General features: G+C 41.3%; 1 protein-coding gene across 2 annotated transcripts in view; it reads left to right on the top strand.

The window, feature by feature from the left end:
• The window catches only part of KCNAB1 (potassium voltage-gated channel subfamily A regulatory beta subunit 1), a 461,725-nt gene that overhangs the window by 18,316 nt on the left and 421,085 nt on the right, over positions 1-22,324 (top strand). The window contains exon 1 of one of the 2 annotated variants that reach the window (XM_025289400.3): positions 6,416-6,867. The exons of the other annotated variant lie outside the window; for it this stretch is intronic. Within the exon in view, the coding sequence (XP_025145185.1) occupies positions 6,626-6,867 (242 nt within the window). The 5' untranslated portion in view covers positions 6,416-6,625. Of the gene's footprint in view, positions 1-6,415; positions 6,868-22,324 lie in introns of those variants that run through there. 2 annotated transcript variants of the gene reach the window in all.

Raw genomic sequence — 22,324 nt, 5'->3', positions numbered from 1 at the left:
CTCATGCACAAGTGCCTAGAAGAAGACAATGAAAAGGTAGATTGGTTCAGATGGAATGGTTGCAATAAAACCTTTTACTAGTACATTGTTATCACAACACTGAAACTATACATTTTTAGGCCTTGCTTTGTAGCTGAGATTTACCTCTTAGGATGCTACTCTGTGTCCCAGCCTCCCAGCCTTGCCTTTGACAAGTTTAAGACCCTGAAAGAATAATGTGTAGAAGAAGATAGATGAACCCCTTGGCAGAACACATTGGGGCAGTGGCTGTAGAGGTGAAGGGTTCTTTGCAGCTTTCAAATATGCTTTCTGAGGAGATGCTTAAGGAGTGATGGAGGGATTTCTCACCAGATGCAGAGCAAATGCACTTTATCCAGATAATCTTTCACTTTTCCTTAGGAAGGAGAAAGTCATGTTTAAAGTCATCCTTTCCATTTTGCAGTCATGTAACCCATAGCACTGAAGTCTCCTGAAAATTGTTGCTTGCTCTGTCTGTCCAGGTCAGTGGCATATATGCAACACCAGGCACAGTGTCCACACAGACTGCAGTGTCAATGGCCAGTCCCTGGAGTTGTGCAATGCAGCAGGTGCTGTAAAAATAACCATTCATTCTGTGTCAGCGACATCAAATACCATATTTCCTTTAATCTTCACAACAACCCTACGTTATAATATGGTGAAGTGCATTTTTCAGAGGAAGAAATGGGACTCAGAAAGTGCCCACGGTCAATACAGTAGTGTCCTGTAGGGGCAGGGATCCAACTCAAGTCTTCCTGCTTTCACAGACAATGCTCTTTCTGCCATACTCCACCTCCACTCCATGGAAGTTCCCCAAGTCAGGTCAATGCAGAATGGGATAAGGCGGGGGTGGGAGGAGTAGAGCATGTGACCACAGGATCAACCTGATTTCAAATTTTCTGTCTCTCAACAATACTTAAAACGAGTCTGCAAAGCGCCTATAAAAGGACTAAGACCTCACCACCTACCTACCTTCCTCATCACCTACCTCTTCTCCAGTACATTCTGTGTTCCCTGTGGCCATCTTTCAAGGCATTTCTGGCCACAGAATATACTTTTCACATCGCAGTCCCATTGGCCATTTTCTTTGCATTACCTTAGAATAAAACCATGTTTTGTCATTTTTTGAGACCTTTTGCAGAATGGGCAAGACAGACACACCCAAAGTAGTGAGGGGAACTTTTGCTGCAAATGCCAAAACTCAAAGATGCTTTCTTATTGTAGATGTGGGTCAGTGTGGGATAAAATACAGGTGTCAGTGAAATCCCAAGGGCCAGCCCGGCCACAGCCTTTTACAGCTGAGAAAGAGACCATAGACCTGATCACTCTTATGCATGCTTCTGTTTTTCCTAAAACAAGGCTATAATGTATATATCTATGTATAGATTAGCAATATGATAATTACACATTGGGGAGGAGTTGCTTTTATGTCGTAGCACAAGAGTGTATAATATAATATTCAAGCAGCAGAGATAAGGACAAGAGAAAACCGACTGAGACTGAGGTAGAGGCCTTGTCTTCGGGACCTAAGGTTGCCTTAACTGGGGCTCTCCATTACTTCCATGGTGTAACCTCATGTGCTGAACATGTGTCCCCTCCCCAGTGCTGCTGGGATTGTTTTATTCTATTCCTAAAGAAATTTTGGCCTAAAAGGAGGTGAGATGTATTGTCTAGGAGAGGTCCAATCAATGATAAAGAGACTTTCTAGATTAGGCTTCCTCGGACTTCCTTGGTGGTCTAGTGGTTAAGAATGCCTGCCAGTGCAGCAGACATGGTTCGATCCCTGCTCTGGGAAGATTGCACATACTGTGTGTGCCACAATTACTGAGCCCACACACTGGGGCCCATGCTCTGCAACAAGAGAAGCCCATTCAGCACAACTGGAGATTAGCCCTCGCCCTCTGAAACTAGAGAAAGCCCATTCGCAGCAATGAAGACTCAGTGCAGCCGAAAAAAAAAAGTATATATATGTTATATTAAAAAAAAAAGGTTAGGCTTCATGCTCGATTGCAAACTTCTGAAGGAACTCCTTCCACCCCTCCCACCCTTCCCTTTCCTGCTGCTGTTACTTCCTCTACTCCACCCCCAAGACTGGGTTTTCATTTCTCCTCACTGCTTGCCTGTATTGTAGCTCCTAGTGAGCTTTGTAGCCTGTACGGGTCTTTCTCCTCTCCTTTACTGTAAGCTCCTTATAGTAAAGGGCAAAGGCAATATTTTCTTCACTGTGTTAAGTTTATACAACCCAAACATATTTAGTTGTAGTCTCATCACATGCAACATGCAACTAGACCCCAGGTAGCTCTGGGAAAGGTGAAAAGAGACGATGGCATCGACAAGAGAAACTAGTCAGATGGTTCCCAGAGGGCTGGAGGCAGACATCTCAGGCATGTGACTGCTCTGTCACAGCATCACCTGCAGAGCAAAAGGACAGAGTTCCCAAAAGTAATTGGAATAGGAAGGCAGGCTTGCTTGCATCTGTGGTTTGGTGTCCCTTGTCCAAATTCATTTGGACAGCTACTCTTCATCCTGGCTGTTCAAACAGTTTCGTTCTTCTGGTCCCTCCAGTTCCTGTCTCAGCTTTCAATTGTAGGCCAAGACAATTTTTAGATGACTGTGAGATATCCACAAATCTAGTATATTGTGTTTAACAAGTTTCCTCTTTATCCAAGAAAAAATTAAAATTAGGCTATAAATATGATTGGCATATTCTAAGAATAATGACAGCAATCTCATAGGCCTGGTATCTTAGAGAACTAGCTAATAATTCACTGAGTCAACACAGGGAAGGCCCTCATTTCTATAGAATGTCTAGCCCAAGTAGCTTTTAAGACTCACAAGACATTAGATCTAGAAGAATCTTAGAGATTACTTAAGTCTGAAGCCATAAAAACTAAGGGGACAGAGAAGTCAAGACCTGCCCAAAGTCACATGGTTATTTACGAATGCTGAGCAGGTGTGGATTAAGCCTGCTCACCATCCAGGGCTATATGAACTTCTATTTGTGACTTATAAGCCCCAGGGCCTCTTGCATTCCATTAGCAGAACATGGCCCAGAAGCACCTCTCTCATCAGATAGCCATGTCATTTTTCCCACACTCTGCTGACCCTGGGTTTGTATAATGCTTAAAGATTCTGAACAATGTATAATAATTATCATCCCATGGAAAGAGAGACAGATATTAACTTCCCCCACCCCCGCTTCCCTTACCCTCGCTCCCACCCTAGCTGCTCAGAGCCATTTCCTATAGTCGTATACACATCATTTAAAATTTATTTGAATTTGAGAGACGGCCAAAGGACACACAATTCCTTTATAAATATAGTTTCTAATCCCTGTCTTCAAACTGGGACCTTTTATGACAATGATCAACTTTTAGAACTTAGTAAAAGGAAATTTCAGCTTCTGGTAAATATTGGCTTTCTTATCCTTCTCTTCCTTCTTGTGCCTGGATCCATATTCAGAGGGCAGAAGAAAACAATGAGGCGGGCTCATGTTTCACTGTTCATGACTGCTCTTCCGGTTCACTCTGTTTCTTCCTTGGTGGAACTCCACTGGAAGAACCACCTCCGTGGCTGATTTAAACAGTGGCTAGTGTAGGTGACTGAATAATAGATACAAACTTTACTTGGGAATTCGAGTTTCTCTTTAACTCCATACCACTGCTGGATTGCTCTTCTAGCTTTTCTGGCTTTCTCTTTGTAAGCTTTTATTTCTCTTTTGACGTTCAGAACTTTGGCAGCTGGGGTGAAATTAGCAACAGATTGATAAGGAGGAAAGGTAGCTTTGAGCAACTTAAAATTCAAGCAAGCAAACCAGTAATATCTCTGAAGCGTTGATCATTCTCAAAATACCTTGCTGATTATTATGATACTTATGCCAGATACAGTCCACCCCTCCTTTCAAAGAGCTGGTGGTCTAGAGGGGAGTTAGATGTGCACCTGCAGGAGGAGGTATCTACTACTCTGGGACTGTATATAGTCATTTATTTATTTTTGGCTGCACTGGATCTTCATTGCTTTGTAGCCTTTCACTACTTTCAGAGAGTGAGGGCTGCTTCCCACTGTGGTGCTTGGGCTTCTCACTGTGCTGGCTTCTCTTGCTGCAGAGCGCAGGCGCTAGGTGCGTGCGCTTCAGTAGTCGCAGCACACAGGCTCAGTATTTGCAGCTCTCAGGCTCTAGAGCATGAGCTCGGTGGTTGTGGCACAGGGGCTTAGTTGCTCTACAGCATGTGGAACCTTCCCAGACCAGAGACTGAACCTGTGTCCCCTGCATTAGCAGATGGATTCTTACCCACTGCACCATTGGGGAAGTCCTGGGACAATATATTATGAGTCTGTGTTCCCAGAGTAGGTACAAGTTGCCATTGGTGGACAAAGATGATTTTAGTTGGTACACAGAAGGAACATTAAATAAGCTTGATTCACACTGTAAAAGTGGTATATTCCTATTTCAATTTCTTCCACCTCTTCTGATTACCTTAAAAAAAGGGAGATTAAAGGAAAAAAAAAAAAAAACTCTCAGATCTGTGCTAAAATACCTAAAACACCTCTTTAATACCTATCAATCTTCTCAGTAAAAACCAAAAACATAAGTCTCCATCTGATTGAAAGCCTTTGGACACCAATAATGTCTAGTTATAGTTTAATACTATTCTTCATTTTTATTGTATTTATTTTTTCCAGGTTGACTCTATTTTATTGCAAGTGATAAAGGTTTTCTATTTCTGATGCTAGTAATACAATATTGCCTTATTAAATCTCTCAGGGCTGCTGTAAGAAATTACTACAGACTTTATGGTTTAAGCCACAAATATTAATTTCGCCTGGTTATGGAAGTTGGAAAGTCCAAGATCAGGGTGTCAGCATGGTCAGGTTCTGGTGAAAGCCCTCTTCCTGTTTTACAGACAATCATCTTTTGCTGCATCTTCACATGGCAGAAAGAGAGCAAGCCAACTCTCTGGCCTCTTTTTATAAGGGCACTAATCCTAATTATGAGGGCTCCACTCATGATATCATCATCTCTCAAAGGCCTCACCTCAATCACAATGGAGATTAATTTCAATATAGGAATTTTTGGAAGGAAACAAACATTTAATTCATAACACTAAGTAAATTTGTTTAGCTAAAAGTTATCAATAATCCCAAACACTAAATAAATATTGGTATAGGTGGTACAAAAATATGGCAGAAATCATCAGGGGCGTGCAAATGTTTAGGAAACTGTTTAGAGCTGTCAAGGGAGTGCTTTTGAAGTGAATTGCAAGAGGAATTTCAAGAAATGATTGTGTACTAGGGGTTAGGAGCTTGGGGAAGAATTCCTCGAGGAGATGAGCTTTAAGAGAACATTTGAAAGGTTTAGGGAGAAGCCAAGTGAGCAAGGGTATGGTTAGGAACAGGAAGCGTGGTGAACTGGATGAACCATCACGCCCAGAGGTCATGGTTGGAGGAGAGTCAGAGCTGGAATCACAAAGTAGAAAGACCTTTCTTTCACAAAGAAACTTCTTTGCTTTTTTTAAAAAACTTTATTTTGAAATAATTATGGATTCACATGCAATTGTAAGAAACAACCCAGAAAGATCTCATATACCTCTTATCCAGTGAATGGGAGTTTTTATTTCATTATATATTCAGATGTAAGTTCTTTGTTGGATATATGGTTTGCAAATACTTCCTCTCAAACTGTAATTTGTTTTTTTCATTTACAGAAAGTTGATGAGATCCAATTTATAATTTTTTCCCTTTATTGATTGTGTTTTTGATATCAAGTCTAAAGAATTCTTCTCTTAGCCCTAGTTTCTGAAGATTTTCTTCCAAGTTTTTACCTAGAGGTTTTATAGTTTTACATTTTACATTTAAGTCTGTGATCCATTTTGAGTTAATTTTTATAAAAATGTGAGGTGTTTAAGTCAAGGGTTCATTTAGTTTGTTTTTGTTTATAAATGTCCCATTTCTCTAGCACTGTTTGTCAGAAAGTCTACCCTTCAATTGCATTACTCTTGCATCTTTGTCAAAAATCGGTTGGGTGTATTTGTGTGGGTCCCTTGCTTGTTACAGTCACCTTATTGATATCTCCTATCATTTGACTGCAACATCTGAAAAAAAGGTTAATGGGCCTTTCACCCAAATGAATAGTCTAATAAATTACTTGACTATGGTATGTTTGATGACTTAGAGAGGTCTCATTGCATACTCATGAATCATCCCCAAGGCCTTATGATCCTTATGAGAACAGAACATTTGGCCCCTATCCCACCAAAATATTTCCTTTTACCTAAATAGAAAGACATGGGGAAGGGTGCCCATATTTTTTTTTCCCCAGGGCCAATAAGCGGTTGCTTAAGTTCGACTTTGCAAACTTTACAGGGACGAGAAATGTGATTGGTTTTGGTCAGGCTTCTTTTTGCACAGGCTTCAGCAGGGACTTAACTCACAGTTCTGCCAGGAGCCTGCTCGCATACATGAACGATAAGGGACATCTAAGGAAAACAAACCGATCCCTTTTAGGGACACATCAAAGCCAGATAACCCAAGAGAATCCTAGCAAGATACAGCCAGTCTTAGAGTGAAGTACTGTGAAATTAGCTTTGCCTCCTTGAGTTTATGAAGCATGCATCTGTATAAACCTGCTTGTGCAGACATCCCCAGCCCCAAGCTGGGTCTGCCCAAATCCAGTGAATCGGCTCTGAAATGCAGACGGCACCTAGCAGTGACCAAGCCTCCGCCTCAGGCAGCCTGTTGGCCTGTTAGGCCCAGTGGAGCAGTGGAACGGAAATACCTGGAGAAGTTTTTACGTGTCCATGGAATTTCACTTCAGGAAACCACCAGGGCAGAGACGGGCATGACTTACAGGTACTTGTTGGTTAATGTTATCCAGCCAGGGCACTGCATTGAAATCAAAGTTTGTTGTTATTAAAGAAACAAGGGTTGAAACAGCAAAAAAAAAAAAATTTATGTAGAAAAAGGAAAAGAAAAATGAATGCAGTGAGCCTTCTTCTTGGGCTGCCTTATTTTTTCAAGCTTTAAATTGTCCACTATCTCTTTGCTTCAAAGATTACATATAGTCAGGCTCACCTGTGGAAGTTCCCATCCTTGTGCCATTAGAAATGTCTTTGCCTTGATACTGAAGCCAGAGTATGTGTTTTTGCAGGTCATAATGATGAATGGGAGCTCTCTTCTTCTTAAGGAAATTTATAAATTAAGAATAGAATTTTTTTTAATGCTGCCTTGTCTTCAAGGCTGTTATTTTCTTTTAAGCCTGAATCATATGGTCATGCTAGTAACTAATAAAGTAGCTCACGAGACTGAACAAATTCTTAAAATGACAGCACTTTTGATCAGTGTAGCCCAGCGTAAATTACTGGTTGTCCTCTAACCCTCTAGTACCATCCATTTATTCTGTGGAAGATTAACGAAAGGGAGAAATTTTTTCCTACTATGTGGTTGGATGTATAATCTTTTAAAATTGCTCTGAAATAGATTGCTTCCATGTCCTGGCTATTATAAACAGTGCTGCGATGAACATTGGGGTACACATGTCTCTTTCAATTCTGGTTTCCTCAGTGTGTATGCCCAGCAGTGGGATTGCTGGGTCATATGGCAGTTCTATTTCCAGTTTTTTAAGGAATCTCCACACTGTTCTCCATAGTGGCTGTACGAGTTTACATTCCCACCAACAGTGTAAGAGGGTTTCCTTTTCTCCACATCCTCTCCAGCATTTATTGCTTGTAGACTTTTTGTTCGCAGCCATTCTGACTGGCGTGAAATGGTACCTCATAGTGGTTTTGATTTGCATTTCTCTGATAATGAGTGATGTTGAGCATCTTTTCATGTGTTTGTTAGCCATCTGTATGTCTTCTTTGGAGAAATGTCTATTTAGTTCTTTCGCCCATTTTTTGATTGGGTTGTTTATTTTTCTAGAATTGAGCTGCAGGAGTTGCTTGTATATTTTTGAGATTAGTTGTTTGTCAGTTGCTTCATTTGCTATTATTTTCTCCCATTCTAAATAGAAAGTATCATTCTTTTTCAGAGCACTTATTGTTCAAACCTCTATAAGTACGTCTGTGCTTAGCTAAATAACCCAGCTATACCCGCATCAGTACTTGCTTGACAAATGCCTAAAGTTTTAAACACCCAGGAAGCTGAGCAAAAGCTGTTCAGAAGGACAAGGATACTGAAAACAACTTCCCCTCCCCGCTCCAAAAAAACCCCCAAACCAAATCCCTTACCATTTATAAAGAACAGTTGTCTTAGTTCAAGTAAAAATTTCTAGTTCATAGAATAAGATTGCTTTTGTATAGACAAGATGTCCCTAGGTGATTTTATTTTTCTATAATCTAAAGGTCTATTTTAATGCAGTAACTACTGCTCTAGTTATCAGCTAATTTGATTAAAAAAGCAATTTGCATTGAGATGGCTCCTCTCTGGAGAGCAAAGTATTTCACACAGACTCTTTAGGCAATAAAGGGCTCCTGCAGAAGAGGAATGAACTCTTCGAGTTTTATAGGGCATATTAACATAGGACAACTCATCCCATCACGCTTTCAAAGTAGAGCCTAAGAACCAAAAGCCTTTCCAAAAGAATCTGTGGTCCCAGAGCCTAGGATCGAAGAGATGCTGTCATTCCTCACCATCTTCCCTGAATCTATCTATACTGGAAGGAGCTGCCTTCTCTCTGTCTCTCCTCATTCTCTCAGTCTCTTCTCCATTCTTTCCTTGACCCTCAGTGGTAACAGTGGTGGAGTATAGATCTGGGAAGGATGGACTGTTTCATTGCTTAAAAAATAATCTGTCTTTGCATCTTTGTCCCAGGATGGGTGGTATCACCATGGAAGTGAAAGTGAAGTTGCTCAGTCGTGTCTGACTCTTTGCAACCCCATGGACTGTAGCCTACCAGGCTCCTCTGTCCATGGGATTTTCCAGGCAAGAGTATTGCAGTGGGTTGCCATTTCCTTCTCCAGGGGATCTTCCTGACCCAGGGATTGAACCCAGGTCTTCCGCCTTGCAGGCAGACGCTTTACCGTCTGAGCCACCAGGGAAGTTCCAACCATGAACTCTTGTGTAAATCTTCAGGGGGTATGCTCAGAGTCCCAGTTTGAATACCAGTTACATATTTTGTGATGTGTGTCCATGTTCAGATGAACATATGTTTCAGGACAGTGTTTTTTCAAGCAGTTATGGAGTAGAGGAATGCCTTCTTCAAATAGATAAGAGCAAAAGTGTCTTAGTTGAAATTGGGGGCTTAGAGCCCACCTGCTTGAGGGGAGCAGTCACACCAGCTCAGGTCCCCAGGCACGCCTGCAGATCCTGTCTTCTGCACGACTCAAGAGTACAGTTCTGAGATGAATCTTCAAGGTGCCTTGGAGAGCAGGACTGGCAGGTCCTGCTCACAGAGGCAGGCTCTTAGGCAAGCCTATGTGCCACTAGCCCACACTCAGGGAAGGAATGGGACTTAGGAGATTGCTCTTCCTAGATCAGAATATGAGGATAAAAAAGTACAGTTAAGTAGATAATTGGCCCCAGAAAATAGCCAAGGCTTTGAATTATGAACTTGCTGTTTTCTGCCACATCTTCCTGATACATATCATCCTCCTCCTCTGTCTTTCTCCAAATTACCATAGTACTTTGTCCTTTTTTCAGGGCACACTAACTGTTCTTATTTCAAACATTCTCCTTTAAGCATGAGGGACAGATTTTAGTGGAAGAGAATTCGGAATCTCTTGGTTCCTTCCCAACCTGGCTTTTGACCTTAACTTCTTGTAGGTGTAGTTGGGGTTAGGAGAGGAGATGTTTATATTCTTCTTTACCTTGTTTTCTATCTCCCTCCAAGACCATGGCTATATTAAAATACCTCATTCCACCTGTCTTTTCTATTTTCTTCTTTTTGAAGGGCATTGTTTCCTGTGTAGTGCAAAGATAATAGGCTTTGGAGCTGATCAGACCAGAGTTCAAATCCCAATGCTTCTGCTTTACAAACTGTGTGACAAGGGGCCAGCTGTGACACATAGTGCTTAACACACAGTAGGTGTTCACTGAAAGTAGCTTCCCTTCCTGCTTATTCTGTAGACTCCTGTCAGTCATTCTCATGTCAGGAGATGAAAGTACTGTATAGCTGAAACATACGATGGATAAGATAGAGTATTCTCAGAAAAAAAAAAGAGAAAGAATTAGAAGATCTGCAGTAACAGCTCTATGAATATGCTAGAAGTCATTATGTTGTACATTTCAAATGGGTGAATTGTATGTATGTAAATTATATATCAGTAAAATTGTTAAAAATAAGAGAAGTTTAAAAAATCTGCAGTAATTCACAATCTGTGTAGGTTTCCATGCTGAGCTTAGAATTCTGAAAGGTCTGGAAGAGCTGGGTAAGCTGTTTTCTCTTCCTAATTTGGTCAGATGCCATTGCAGCCTTCAGCCCAATACCAGCTGCTCAGGTCCCTCGATCATCTGTGAGAGAGCATTATGTTGTGTTTCCATGGAGACTTGGTTATATTTCTAACTAAGGGTGACCAGGGGAGGAAAAAAAATCAGTAAATATGCAAACACATGTATCAACCGAAAAGAAATGGGAGGAATTGTTTGAATGTGGGGTAAAAAGTGCCAAGTTGCTCTGCTGATCCTTCTGTTGGCTTAGAATTTTTCAGCAAAAATAGAAGTTTTTGTGAATTCATTTTATTAAGGTCTGTAAAAGAGTCACTGAAGAGGGTCCTTCAGTCATTTCTAAGAGGCCATCTCTAGTATTAATACAAAGCATTGACCTCTGAGCCAGACAGTGAACCTGAGCTTCAGTTCAGTTCAGTTTAGTCGCTCAGTTGTGTCCGACTCTTTGCAACCAAATGAACTGCAGCACACCAGGCCTCCCTGTCCATCACCAACTCCCAGAGTTTACCCAAACTCATGTCCATTGAGTCGGTGAAGCCATCCAACCATCTCATCCTCTGTTGTCCCCTTCTCCTTCTGCCCTCAATCTTTCCCAGCATCAGGATCTTTTCAAATGAGTCAGTTCTTCATATCAGGTAGCCAAAGTATTGGAGTTTCAGCTTCAGCATCAGTCCTTCCAATGAATATTCAGGACTGATTTCCTTTAGGATGGACTGGTTGGATCTCCTTGCAGTCCAAGGGACTCTCAAGAGTCTTCTCCAACATCACAGTTCAAAAGTGTCAATTCTTCAGCACTCAGCTTTCTTTATAGTCCAACTCTCACATCCATACATGGCTACTGGAAAAACCATAGCTTTGACTAGACAGACCTTTGCTGACAATGTAATGTCTCTGCTTTTTAATATGCTGTCTAGGATGGTCATAACTTTCCTTCCAAGGAGTAAGTGTCTTTTAATTTCATGACTGCAATCACCATCTGCAGTGATTTTGGAGCCCAAGAAAATAAAGTCAGCCACTGTTTCCCCATCTCTTTTCCATGAAGTGATGGGCCAGATGCCATGATCTTCATTTTCTGAATGTTGAACTTTAAGCCAACTTTTTCACTCTCGTCTTTCACTTTCATCAAGAGGCTCTTTAGTTCCTCTTCACTTTCTGTCATAAGGGTGGTGTCATCTGCATATCTGAGGTTATTGATATTTCTCCCAGAAATCTTGATTCCAGCTTGTGCTTCTTCCAGCCCAGTGTTTCTCATGATGTACTCTGCATATAAGTTAATTAAGCAGGGTGACAATATACAGCCTTGATGTATTCCTTTCCAATTTGGAACCATTGTGTTGTTCCATGTCCAGTTCTAACTGTTGCTTCCTGATCTGCATATAGGTTTCTCAAGAGGCAGGTCAGGTGGTCTGGTATTCTTATCTCTTTCAGAATTTTCCACAGCTTATTGTGATCCACACAGTCAAAGGCTTTGGCATAGTCAATAAAGCTGAAATAGATGTTTTTCTGGAACTCTCTTGCTTTGTCCATGATCCCAGCGGATGTTGGCAATTTGATCTCTGGTTTCTCTGCCTTTTCTAAAACCAGTTTGAACATCTGCTGGTTCACAGTTCACATGTTGCTGAAGCCTGACTTGGAGAATTTTGAGCATTACTTTACTAATGTGTGAGACGAGTGCAATTGTGTGGTAGTCTGAGCATTCTTTGGCATTGCCTTTCTTTGGGATTGGAATGAAACCTGACATTTTCCAGTTCTGTAGCCACTGCTGAGTTCTCCAACTTTGCTGACATATTGAGTGCAGCACTTTCACAGCATCATCTTTCAGGATTTGAAATAGCTCAACTGGAATTCCAGCACCTCCACTAGCTTTGTTTGTAGTGATGCTTCCTAAGGCCCATTTGACTTCATATTCTAGGATGTCTGGCTCTAGGTGAGTGATCACACCATCGTGATTATCTGGGTCATGAAGCTCTTTTTTGTACAGTTCTTCTGTGTATTCTTGCCACCTCTTCTTAATATCTTCTGGTTCTATTAGGTCCATACCCTTTCTGTCCTTTATTGAGCCCATCTTTGCATGAAATGTCCCATTGGTATCTCTAATTTTCTTGGAGAGATCTCTAGTCATTTCCCATTTCTCTTTCTAGTGAAACGAAAGTCTCTTTCCACTAGAGTCTTTCCCATCTCTAGTCTTTCCTCTATTTCTTTGCATTGATTGTTGAGGAAGGCTTTCTTATCTCTCCTTGCTGTTCTTTGGAACTCTGTACTCAAATGGGTATATCTTTCCTTTTCTCTTTTGCCTTTCACTTCTCTTCTTTTCACAGCTATTTGTAAGGCCCCCTCAGATAGCCATTTTTCTTTTTTGCATTTCTTTTTCTTTATGATGGTCTTGAATCCTATCTCCTATACAATGTCACGAACCTCCATCCATAGTTCATCAGGCACTCTGTCTATCAGATCTAGTCCCTTAAATCTATTTCTCACTTCCACTGTATAATCATAAGGGATTTGATTTAGGTCATACCTGAATGGTCTGGTGGTTTTATTTTTTATTTATTTATTTTTTACTTTACAATATTGTATTGGTTTTGCCATACATCAACATACATCCGCCACAGGTGTACACATGTTCCCCATCCTGAAATCCCTCCCACCTCCCTCCCCATACCACCCCTCTGGGTCATCCCAGTGCACCAGCCCCAAGCTTCCTGTATCCTGCATTGAACCTGGACTGGCGATTCATTTCTTATATGATATTATGCATGTTTTAATGCCATTCTCCCAAATCATCCTCCCCCACACAGAGTCCAAAAGACTGTTCTATACATCTGTGTCTCTTTTGCTGTCTCGCATACAGGGTTGTTGTTACCATCTTTCTAAATTCCATATATATGCATTAGTATACTGTATTGGTGTTTTTCTTTCTGGCTTACTTCACTCTGTATAATAGGCTCCAGTTTCATCCACCTCATTAGAACTGATTCAAATGTATTCTTTTTAATGGCTGAGTAATGCTCCATTGTGTATATGTACCATAGCTTTCTTATCCATTCATCTGCTGATGGAGGTCTAGTGGTTTTACCCACTTTGGGTCAAGGTAAAAGAACATAGAGAAGTAGTTTTATGGACAAAGCACACACACAAAATCTAGACTGAATAAATATGCTATAAGCACCCAGGTTTCAAGCAATTTTATAATACATAAGCCAAGAGGGACTCAAGCAGATGTAAACTGAAGGTCTAATGCAGAGGTCAACAAACTTTTCCTGTAGAAGGCCAGACAGTAAATATTTTAAGCTCATGGGCCACGTCTACCTTTGTTCTACCTACTGAGCTCTGCCCTTGTAGGTGGAAGTGAAGAGTTAAGGTGTTAGTTCCTCAGTGGTGTCCAACCCTTTGCAACCCCATGGATAGAGGAGCCTGGCAGGCTACAGTCAAGAATACTGGAGTGGGTTTCCATTCCCTTCTCCAGGGGATCTTCCTGATCGAACTCTGGTCTCCCGCATTGCAGGCAGATTCTTAACCATCTGAGCCACCAGGGAAGAAGCCATCAACAATAAGCACAGGAGTGGTGGGCATGGCTGTGTCCCAATTACACTTTACTTATGGACTTGGACCTGGATTTGGCTCTGTACTCTCCAGCAGTACCACCCTGGTAAGAGGGCTACAGCGCTCTTTACAGCAATCGTGGAGTCCTTGAGATGGATAGGAGCCAGCTGTTCAGGGATGGAACATTTCTGGAAATTAGAGAGAAAGTTCTTCTCCTTGGTGTAATTAATAACATCTTTTAAAAAATCCTTATAGTAAACACAGCATTGAAATTCCTCAGGCTCTTTCTCATGGGGCCCCTAATATTTATAAGGGGCATCATATCAAATAATAATTCCGCCAAAGCAAGTGGGTGCAGTAGAAGAAATGGCCTTGGTTTAACAGCATTCCAATTAGCCTGGAATTTTTTATACCTAAAGGTTCCTCACTAATAATAAAACAGATTTTTCTGTTTTATAACAACAGGTTCATGGAATGGAACAATTTTTTCTCATATTAAAAAAGAATGCTTTTTGCCAACCAAAGACAAAATTTTCTACAACCTTGAGTTGAAGGTGGGAAAGGGCAAAATGATAGGTGGGGCAGGGGTGTTTTGGAATTGCTGATGTGGGACAGACCTTGGAGATAATTTGCCCCAATTTCTGGTCTTATAGCTGAAGAAAACTGAGGCTCAAAGGTGTTGCATTTCCAGTCAACAACAAAGCCGGGACTACAACCTTTGCCCTTTGGTCCCAGTCCATTGATTTTTCCACAATCCATATTTATTGCCACCCCTCCAACCCTCATCCCACCCCAAGCCAACACACACCCCCACACACACCGCCCACACCATACACACATACCCCACTCATAGCCTCCACATACACACCCATATACCCTCATATTCCACACGCCATGCACACCCCACACATACCCCCATACTCTCCTACATACACACAAACAAAAACACACTCCCACCATACATATGCCCCCATATCACACACATACACCCCCCATATTCCACACACTATACATACATACCTCACACAGCCCACATACACACACCATAACACACCCCCCCATACCCCCACACACCTCCCACACACTACACACCCCAAACCCTTCCCTATACCACCCTGACACACATATTTCAAAACCCCCACATATCGCACACATACCCAAAACAATCCCCCACACACCATATACACACCACACACACACCACACACATCACATACACAAATATACACACCCACATATCATACATACACCGCATATTCCACACACATTGTACACACACATCCCACACCCCTACACACATCCACACACTTCATCCCTTCCCTATATTCCCCACACATTTCTTACCCCCCACCCCCTACACACACACTACATACATCGCACACACCATACACCCTTTCTCCCGGGGATGCTGCAGTTCAGTCACATTCACCATCCCACTTTAGTCCAGCTTTCCAAGCACTACTTTTCTTGCTCTGCTCTGTAATCTCCTTCAGTCCTACTTCTTTGCACACCGACCCTCTATCCCTGTCCTGAGATGTTGAGTCGCACTCATCGTTAATTTCATCTTACTCACTGTAAGTAATGAAACATTGAGTCTTACTCATCATTACTTTCATCTTACTCATCATAACTTTTCCCACCTAGAATGTTCTTACATGTCCCCTTTGCCAATGTAAATCCAACCCACAGACTCTCCCTTGTCTCTGACAGCATGACTTGTCTTTGATTCATATAGTCTGGATTGTGTGTGTGTGTGGCGTGTGTCTCAAAAGTATGCTGTTGTCATCTTGAGGGGAACGACTAGAACTTATACTATTTTGTAATCTTCCATGCTTTGTGCTTGGGTGTATTGCTTCTTGGGGTATATGCATTCAGAAATTAGGAAACAGAAAGACCCCAAAGACAAGTAGGAACACCCTTTTCCCCTTTAATAGTGCTCTAGCCCCATATTTTCTCCTGTATCTTAGATAAAATGTTACTTAACCTTGATGGGTCTCAGTTTCCTTATCTGTAAAATGAGCCTAATTCAACTTACCTCATGACACTGTTGTAAAAATTAAATGAACTCACATTCATGACAGTCCTTAGCTCACTGTCTGCCCAAGTGGGAGCCTAACAAACAGAATTCCCTTGCTTCACCTCCTTCTTAAACACTCCTAGGAATCCATCATTTAGTCATCTTTCAGAGGCTGAAAGAAAAAGTGTATGGTGAGGTATTTAGAAAAGAGAGAGGAGCATAAAATAACCACCTGTAATTAAATCTTACACAGTTCTGAGCACATTACTCTGTTTTCCTCATTTGCTTATAAGCATTTTTTTTTTTTTTTGCTTCTCCTATTGGAACATATTGTTAGGATCTATTGAGAAAGCGTTGTTGTTGTTGTTTACTTCACACATTGTCTCCTATTTAATGAAAACAGCCTCATGAAATATTGGAATAAATTACTCTCCAAATGGTGTAATATAAAGATAAAAATAATTTTTCATCAGTCAGTATATTTCCAGTGCCTAGCCTTGCGTCTGGAATAGAAATAATTTGAGACAGAATGGAATTAATAGGGCTAGAACTCCCATTGGTACCTTCCAGTACCTCTCCCATTTACCTGCCACATTGCCTGAGAATTTCTTCAACTAGAGGCTCTGTTTCTCCTGTTAAAAGGGAGGTGGGTAATATAAGCTAATAGGCAGCAGATCAAGAAGGAAACAGGACATTGGCTAGGCTGACCTGAAAGCAAAGAAGACAGGAAGGAAGGTTCTAGACTGGAACTGGGGGCAAGCTTGGTTGTCGGGGCACAGCACAGTGCTACAGGAACTGTGAAGGGATGCAAGGGAGAAGGCCTGAAGAAGAGGCAAGAAAACTAGAGTGAAACCTCACTCATCTACTGACTTGTCTCAAAAATGTTGGGTGAAGCGTTTGGAAATATTAGTTAACTGATAGCTTTCACTGATCTCTAAATGAAGATTCTAAAGATAAGTCAGAACTAGTTTTTGCTCTGTAAACTCTTTCCCTGGATTCTGTCATAATGGGAATGTAGTATCCTGGCTGGAGGATTTGCAGACCAGCTCCTCCACCCTACTCTTTTCTCTGATCCTCTGATTCCTTGTCTATGAAATGAAAATACACCCGCTTCTTGCCTTTTCTGGTTTTCATGATTTCCATTCCACTGTGGAAGTCAAAAATTATTTTTGTTACTCAGCTGAACTCACTGTCTTCCTCCTAGCCTCTCCCAACCCTCCAAACACCCCTTCACCACATACTCCCCTGACCTACATTTTTCATGGAACGCTTGGCACACTCAGATCTGCTTGAAAAGTATATATGGCCAAGATTTTGAAAATCAAAAGCTTAGGAAAAAAAATGCTAGCTGAGCAGGGGGCTGTATTTTCCATGTTAAAAAAAAGCCTACATGATTTATTTTAGACTGGCCTCATTTTGGTCAGTCTCGGGGCCTGTGCTAATTTGCTTTGGGTCCTCTGACTGCAGCTCTCCTGGCATCGACATTGCTGGAGGAATGATGCTGACACTGAGATGGTCCAGGTTCAGAGCCTATGTGATTATCTGAAACCCAAAGAGCCTGCTGATGAAAGACTTAGAAGGCTTAGTGAAGGGGGTCTCTTCAAAATGCAGCCAAATGTTTATTTCCTATTGAATGGAACAGAAGTTCTAAAACAAGTATGTTTTAAGTGTCAGTTTAAATAGAAAATGCTTTAAAATTTAAGCAAGGGTGAGAGATGAGTGCCCCTTGGATTTGTAATATTATTTTCATTCTGTTTTGAAATTTCCACTTGTGGTTTCCCAGAGGGATAGTTGCTTTATGCATAATGAAACACTGAAAATTCAGGGCTCAAGAACAAGACTGGGTTATATGAATAATTTCATATAGAAATTATTTATAACTGTTTTATATCAAAAGCAATCATTTTGAGAGCTGGTTTTCCTGTCCAAGGAATGACTATAATATGTTTTTACTCAAGGGAAAAAACAGAAACCAAACAACAAAATCTCTTCCTAAATTTCTCTGCAGTGCCTGCAAGTGCCACTAAGATGTGCTATTTCATTAAAAAATGAAGCTCTTCATTCAGTTCCCTGAACCACAAAAAGCAGAAATCTTTAAACTTTTCCCAAACCATCCTAGGCCAGAGCTTAAAGTTGAATCTGCATAGTCCCCTTGACTGTGAAAATTTAGAAGCATCTCCTTTGATACCACAATGGGAAATCTGCTATAAGTGGAAAACAGTAAGAAGTTATGACCAATGTATTCTTGGGATTCTGAGAAGCCCTGATGTTGTAGCAGTAATATGTTATCATAACCTAACCCCATTAGATATTTGACAGAGCAAATATCTATTAGATAATTGATAGAGCAAATTTTCTACATCTGGGAGTTTCCAAGAATGGGATTCTGAACCACCCACAGATCTCTGCAGGTGGTGTGGAAAAAAGAAAGGCAGACATATCACCCCATTGGCTTTCCTTCAGAGAATGTTCTATTGCTGTCTTTTGACCCATCTCAGGTGCAGACAACTTGTTGCTCAGTTAAGATGGAGCAGATGTAGTGAAACTGGAAGGAGAGTGTTGTCAGGATTGCCTGGGAGAACTCTGGCTTAGAACCCACGATGTTCTTAGAACCATGACCTTGCAGTTCTGGCTCAACACCAAATTAGAATGTGGTTGAATGATGATGCCCTTCCTCCTCTATATCCAGGGCTCATTTTTCCTTATCATGGGACACCTCTTCATGCCTAACACTTTAGCCTCTTATCAGTGATTCCTCTGAATGCCCTTAGCTAGTTGTCAACTGATGCTCCTCAAAATTTCAGTTACATATTTTGTGATGTGTGCCAATGTTTAGATGAAGATACATTCCAGGACAGTGTGTTTCAAACAATCGTGATAGGGAAGAACATGAGAAAGCAAAGCAGTCCCAGTTGAAGATGGAGTCCTGGAGTATCTGTAAAACATGTCATATCCAAAGAAACAGACCTCTAATGGTGGAAGTTCAAGTAGTAGAGGAGCTAATTTTAGCCAAGCTATCTAGTCTTAAAATCAGATTATGAAAAAACATCCCATTTTATTTGAAAAAAATTTAAAACATACAGAAAAATTGCAAGAATAATATATAGAATATCTGTAGGCACTTTAATATATTGTTAACATTTTGCTCCTTTGCTCATATTCTTACAGCTTGCTTTCTGCATCCCCTCCACCTCCAATTTATTTTTGCAAGCCTTTGAGAGTAAGTTACATACATGGACCTTTTATCCCTTAGTACCTCCTAAGAGTAAGGATATTTTTTCATATACCCTCCAAGTACAATTACCAACTTCAGTCATATTAAGTAGTTTTTTCTGATCTACTGTCTGTATTCCAATTTTGCCAGCCAACACAATAGTGCCCTTTATAGCATTTTTTTATTCCACCAGTACTGGATCTAGTTCAGGATCACATATTATATTTTGTTGTCATGGCTTATTCATTTCCTTCAATCTGGAATAGTTCAAACTGGAATTAGCTTTTAGCACAGGGAGGATGTTAGTGGGAAAGAGGGTGGTGACTAATTGCAATGTTTGTTTCGGATTGGGAGGTGGCGCTGTGGTGCTAACACTGTTGCTAAACTTATCTTAAAGGCCTCCGGGCTACTGTTACCAATTCTGCATCAAGGACTACAACTTCCACGGCTCCCCAACAAGGCCACCACATTTTCATCTCGAAATTTAGGTTCAAAGCTGAGATGGATTTCGAAGACATACTGACCTAATTGACTTCCATAAATTTAGTCACCTGTGTTTATCTGCTTAGCATGTCCACTGGGGGGTGTGCATTGTGGGGGGATATTGAGAATTACCAGGACCTGAGTGAGGGCCCTTTGAGCACTGACAGGCAGAGTGCAAGGGCAGGGAAGGCCAAGTATGTGGTTCTCTGGAACCTCCAAAATCAGGTACCCATAAAGCTTGGTCAGGGAACCACCCCAAGAGACTAAAGCAGCAAACAAAGGAAGAGGTCTCCTCCAAACTAACTGTTGAGCAGGAGAGTGTGGATTCTGGCCGCAAGTCCTGGTAAGCCCACTGGGAGAGGTGGGAGGAGCTGCGAGGCCCCAGGGAAACAGTTTCTCAGGGGGTCATGTAGAATATTTTTAGTTAAGGGAGTTTTGACCCAATTGTCTTTAGTCTATTTTTCCCTCCATGATTTCTCTTTTAATTTGTTAAGGCAGAATGAGATAGAAGCTCTGACAATTATAGAGTGTGGGTGTAGAATGTGCAGCTCATTAAGTATCTAAGCTCGTGCTTTAGCATTTGGAGGGTCTGTAAGAGGTCACTGATTCACCCTGCTTTTGAAATTTTACAGCATTCTGTAACTCAGCATATAGTGACAACACATGCATTTAGAAGCTGGTTATGGCTTTTATTTTTTAAAATATTTATTTGTTTGTTTACTTTTGGCCCAACTGGGACTTTGTTGCTGCATGCAGGCTTTCTCTGGTTACAGCAAGCTGGGGCAACTCTCTGGCTGTAGTGCATAGGCTCCTCATTGTGGTGTCCTCTCTTGTTGCAAAACTCAGGCTCTATAATGTGAGGACTTCAGTAGTTGCAACTCACGGGCTTAGCTACCCTGTGGCATGTGGAATCTTCCTGGATTAGGGATCAAACTCATATCCCTTGCATTGGCAGGTGAATTCTTAACCACTGGACCACCAGGAAAGTCTTGGTTATGCCTTAAAAGGAACCATGATTGCTTCTTGAGATGATCACTGGAAAAGACCAGAATCTCTATGAATAATTTCCCAAAAGGTTAATCCTCATTGTAACTTCTTAATAAAATTAATCAAATCAGCCATCTTCTTCCTTTACCCCGATTTTCCCTCTTACCACTCTTTTTTACCCCCATTATGATTTTTGGCTTTAATCTTGAGGAAAATGAAAGAGGAGAGTGAAAAATCTGGTTTAAAACTCAACATTCAAAAAACAAGGATCATAGCATTCGGTCCCATCACTTCATGGCAAATAGAGGGGGAAACAATGGGAACGGTGACAGACTTTATTTTTGGAGGCTCCAAAATTGCTGCAGATGGTGACGGCAGCCATAAAATTAAAAGGCGCGTGTTCCTTGGAAGATGTTGGAAGAAAAGTTATGACCAACCTAGACAGCATATTAAAAAGCAGAGACATTATTTTGCTGACAAAGGCCTGTCTAGCCAAAGCTAAGTTTTTTCCAGTAGTCATGTATGAATGTGAGAGTTCGACCATAAGGAAAGCTGAGCTCTGAAGGATTGATGCTTTTGAACTATGGTGTTGAAGAAGACTCCTGGGCCTTCATATTGTAAATGGCCTACAAGGACCTGCGTGATTTGACTTCTGTGCTGTAAAGTATTAACCTGGACCAAAAAAAGGTTTGCCCCTTTGCCCTCAGCCCCTGAGAGGTAATCTCTAAGCCTTTGTAATGCTCTACCCACCAGGAGTGTGTTCATCTACCCAGAGGACTTGAGCCATGCCTGATAGTCTAAACTAAATGTGTTTTATAGCAACTCTGTGTGTCTGAAAACCCAGTAGATTATCTGCCAGTGAAAAATGAGGGTTTATACCTTATACTCCTGCTTAATCATTCATTTATTCAGCATTATTTACCCTAGATACACTAGATGAGTTCTACACTAGATACCAAATGGCTCAGTGGTAAAGAGTCTGCCTGCCAATGCAGGAGACATGGGTTTGATTCCTGGGTCAGGAAGATTCCCTGGAGAAGGGAATGGCTTTGCACTCCAGTATCCTTACCTGGGATGCTCAAAAGACAAGCTGATCTTTTTTGATAACTGGTCTATATATGTTGTAATTTATATTTCAAATCAGTGGGGAAAATTTAGGCTATCAAAAATGACTTTGGGGATTTAAAAAATGTAAATTTAAGTTGCTATCTCATATGCTCAGTCAGTAAAGAATCTGCCTGCAGTACAGGATACCCAGGTTCGATCCCTGAGACTTACATATGAAAAATGAAATCATAAATATGCTAGAATGCATTGTGTGAAAACATATGATCTCATTTGGGGAAGACCTTTTAAAATAAGACATTCAGTTCAGTTCAGTTTGGTTGCTCAGTTGTGTCCTACGCTTTGCAACCCCATGGACTGCAGCACACCAGGCTTCCCTGTCCATCACCAACTCCTGGAGCCTACTCAAACTCATGTCCATCGCATTGGTGATGCCATCCAACCATCTCATTCTCTGTCGTCCCCTTCTTCTCCTGCCTTCAATCTTCTGCAGCATCAGGGAAGCCTCTTGAGACCCCATGAACTGTAGTCTGGCAGTCTCCTCTGTCCATAGGATTTTCCAGGCAAGAATACTGGAGTAGGTTGCCATTTCCTTCTCCAGGGGAATCTTCCCAACCC

Source organism: Bubalus bubalis, chromosome 1, assembly GCF_019923935.1.
Source record: "Bubalus bubalis isolate 160015118507 breed Murrah chromosome 1, NDDB_SH_1, whole genome shotgun sequence".
NCBI lineage: Eukaryota > Metazoa > Chordata > Mammalia > Artiodactyla > Bovidae > Bubalus > Bubalus bubalis.
Note: the sequence above shows the minus strand (reverse complement) of the source record. Positions and strands in the feature narration are given on the sequence as shown.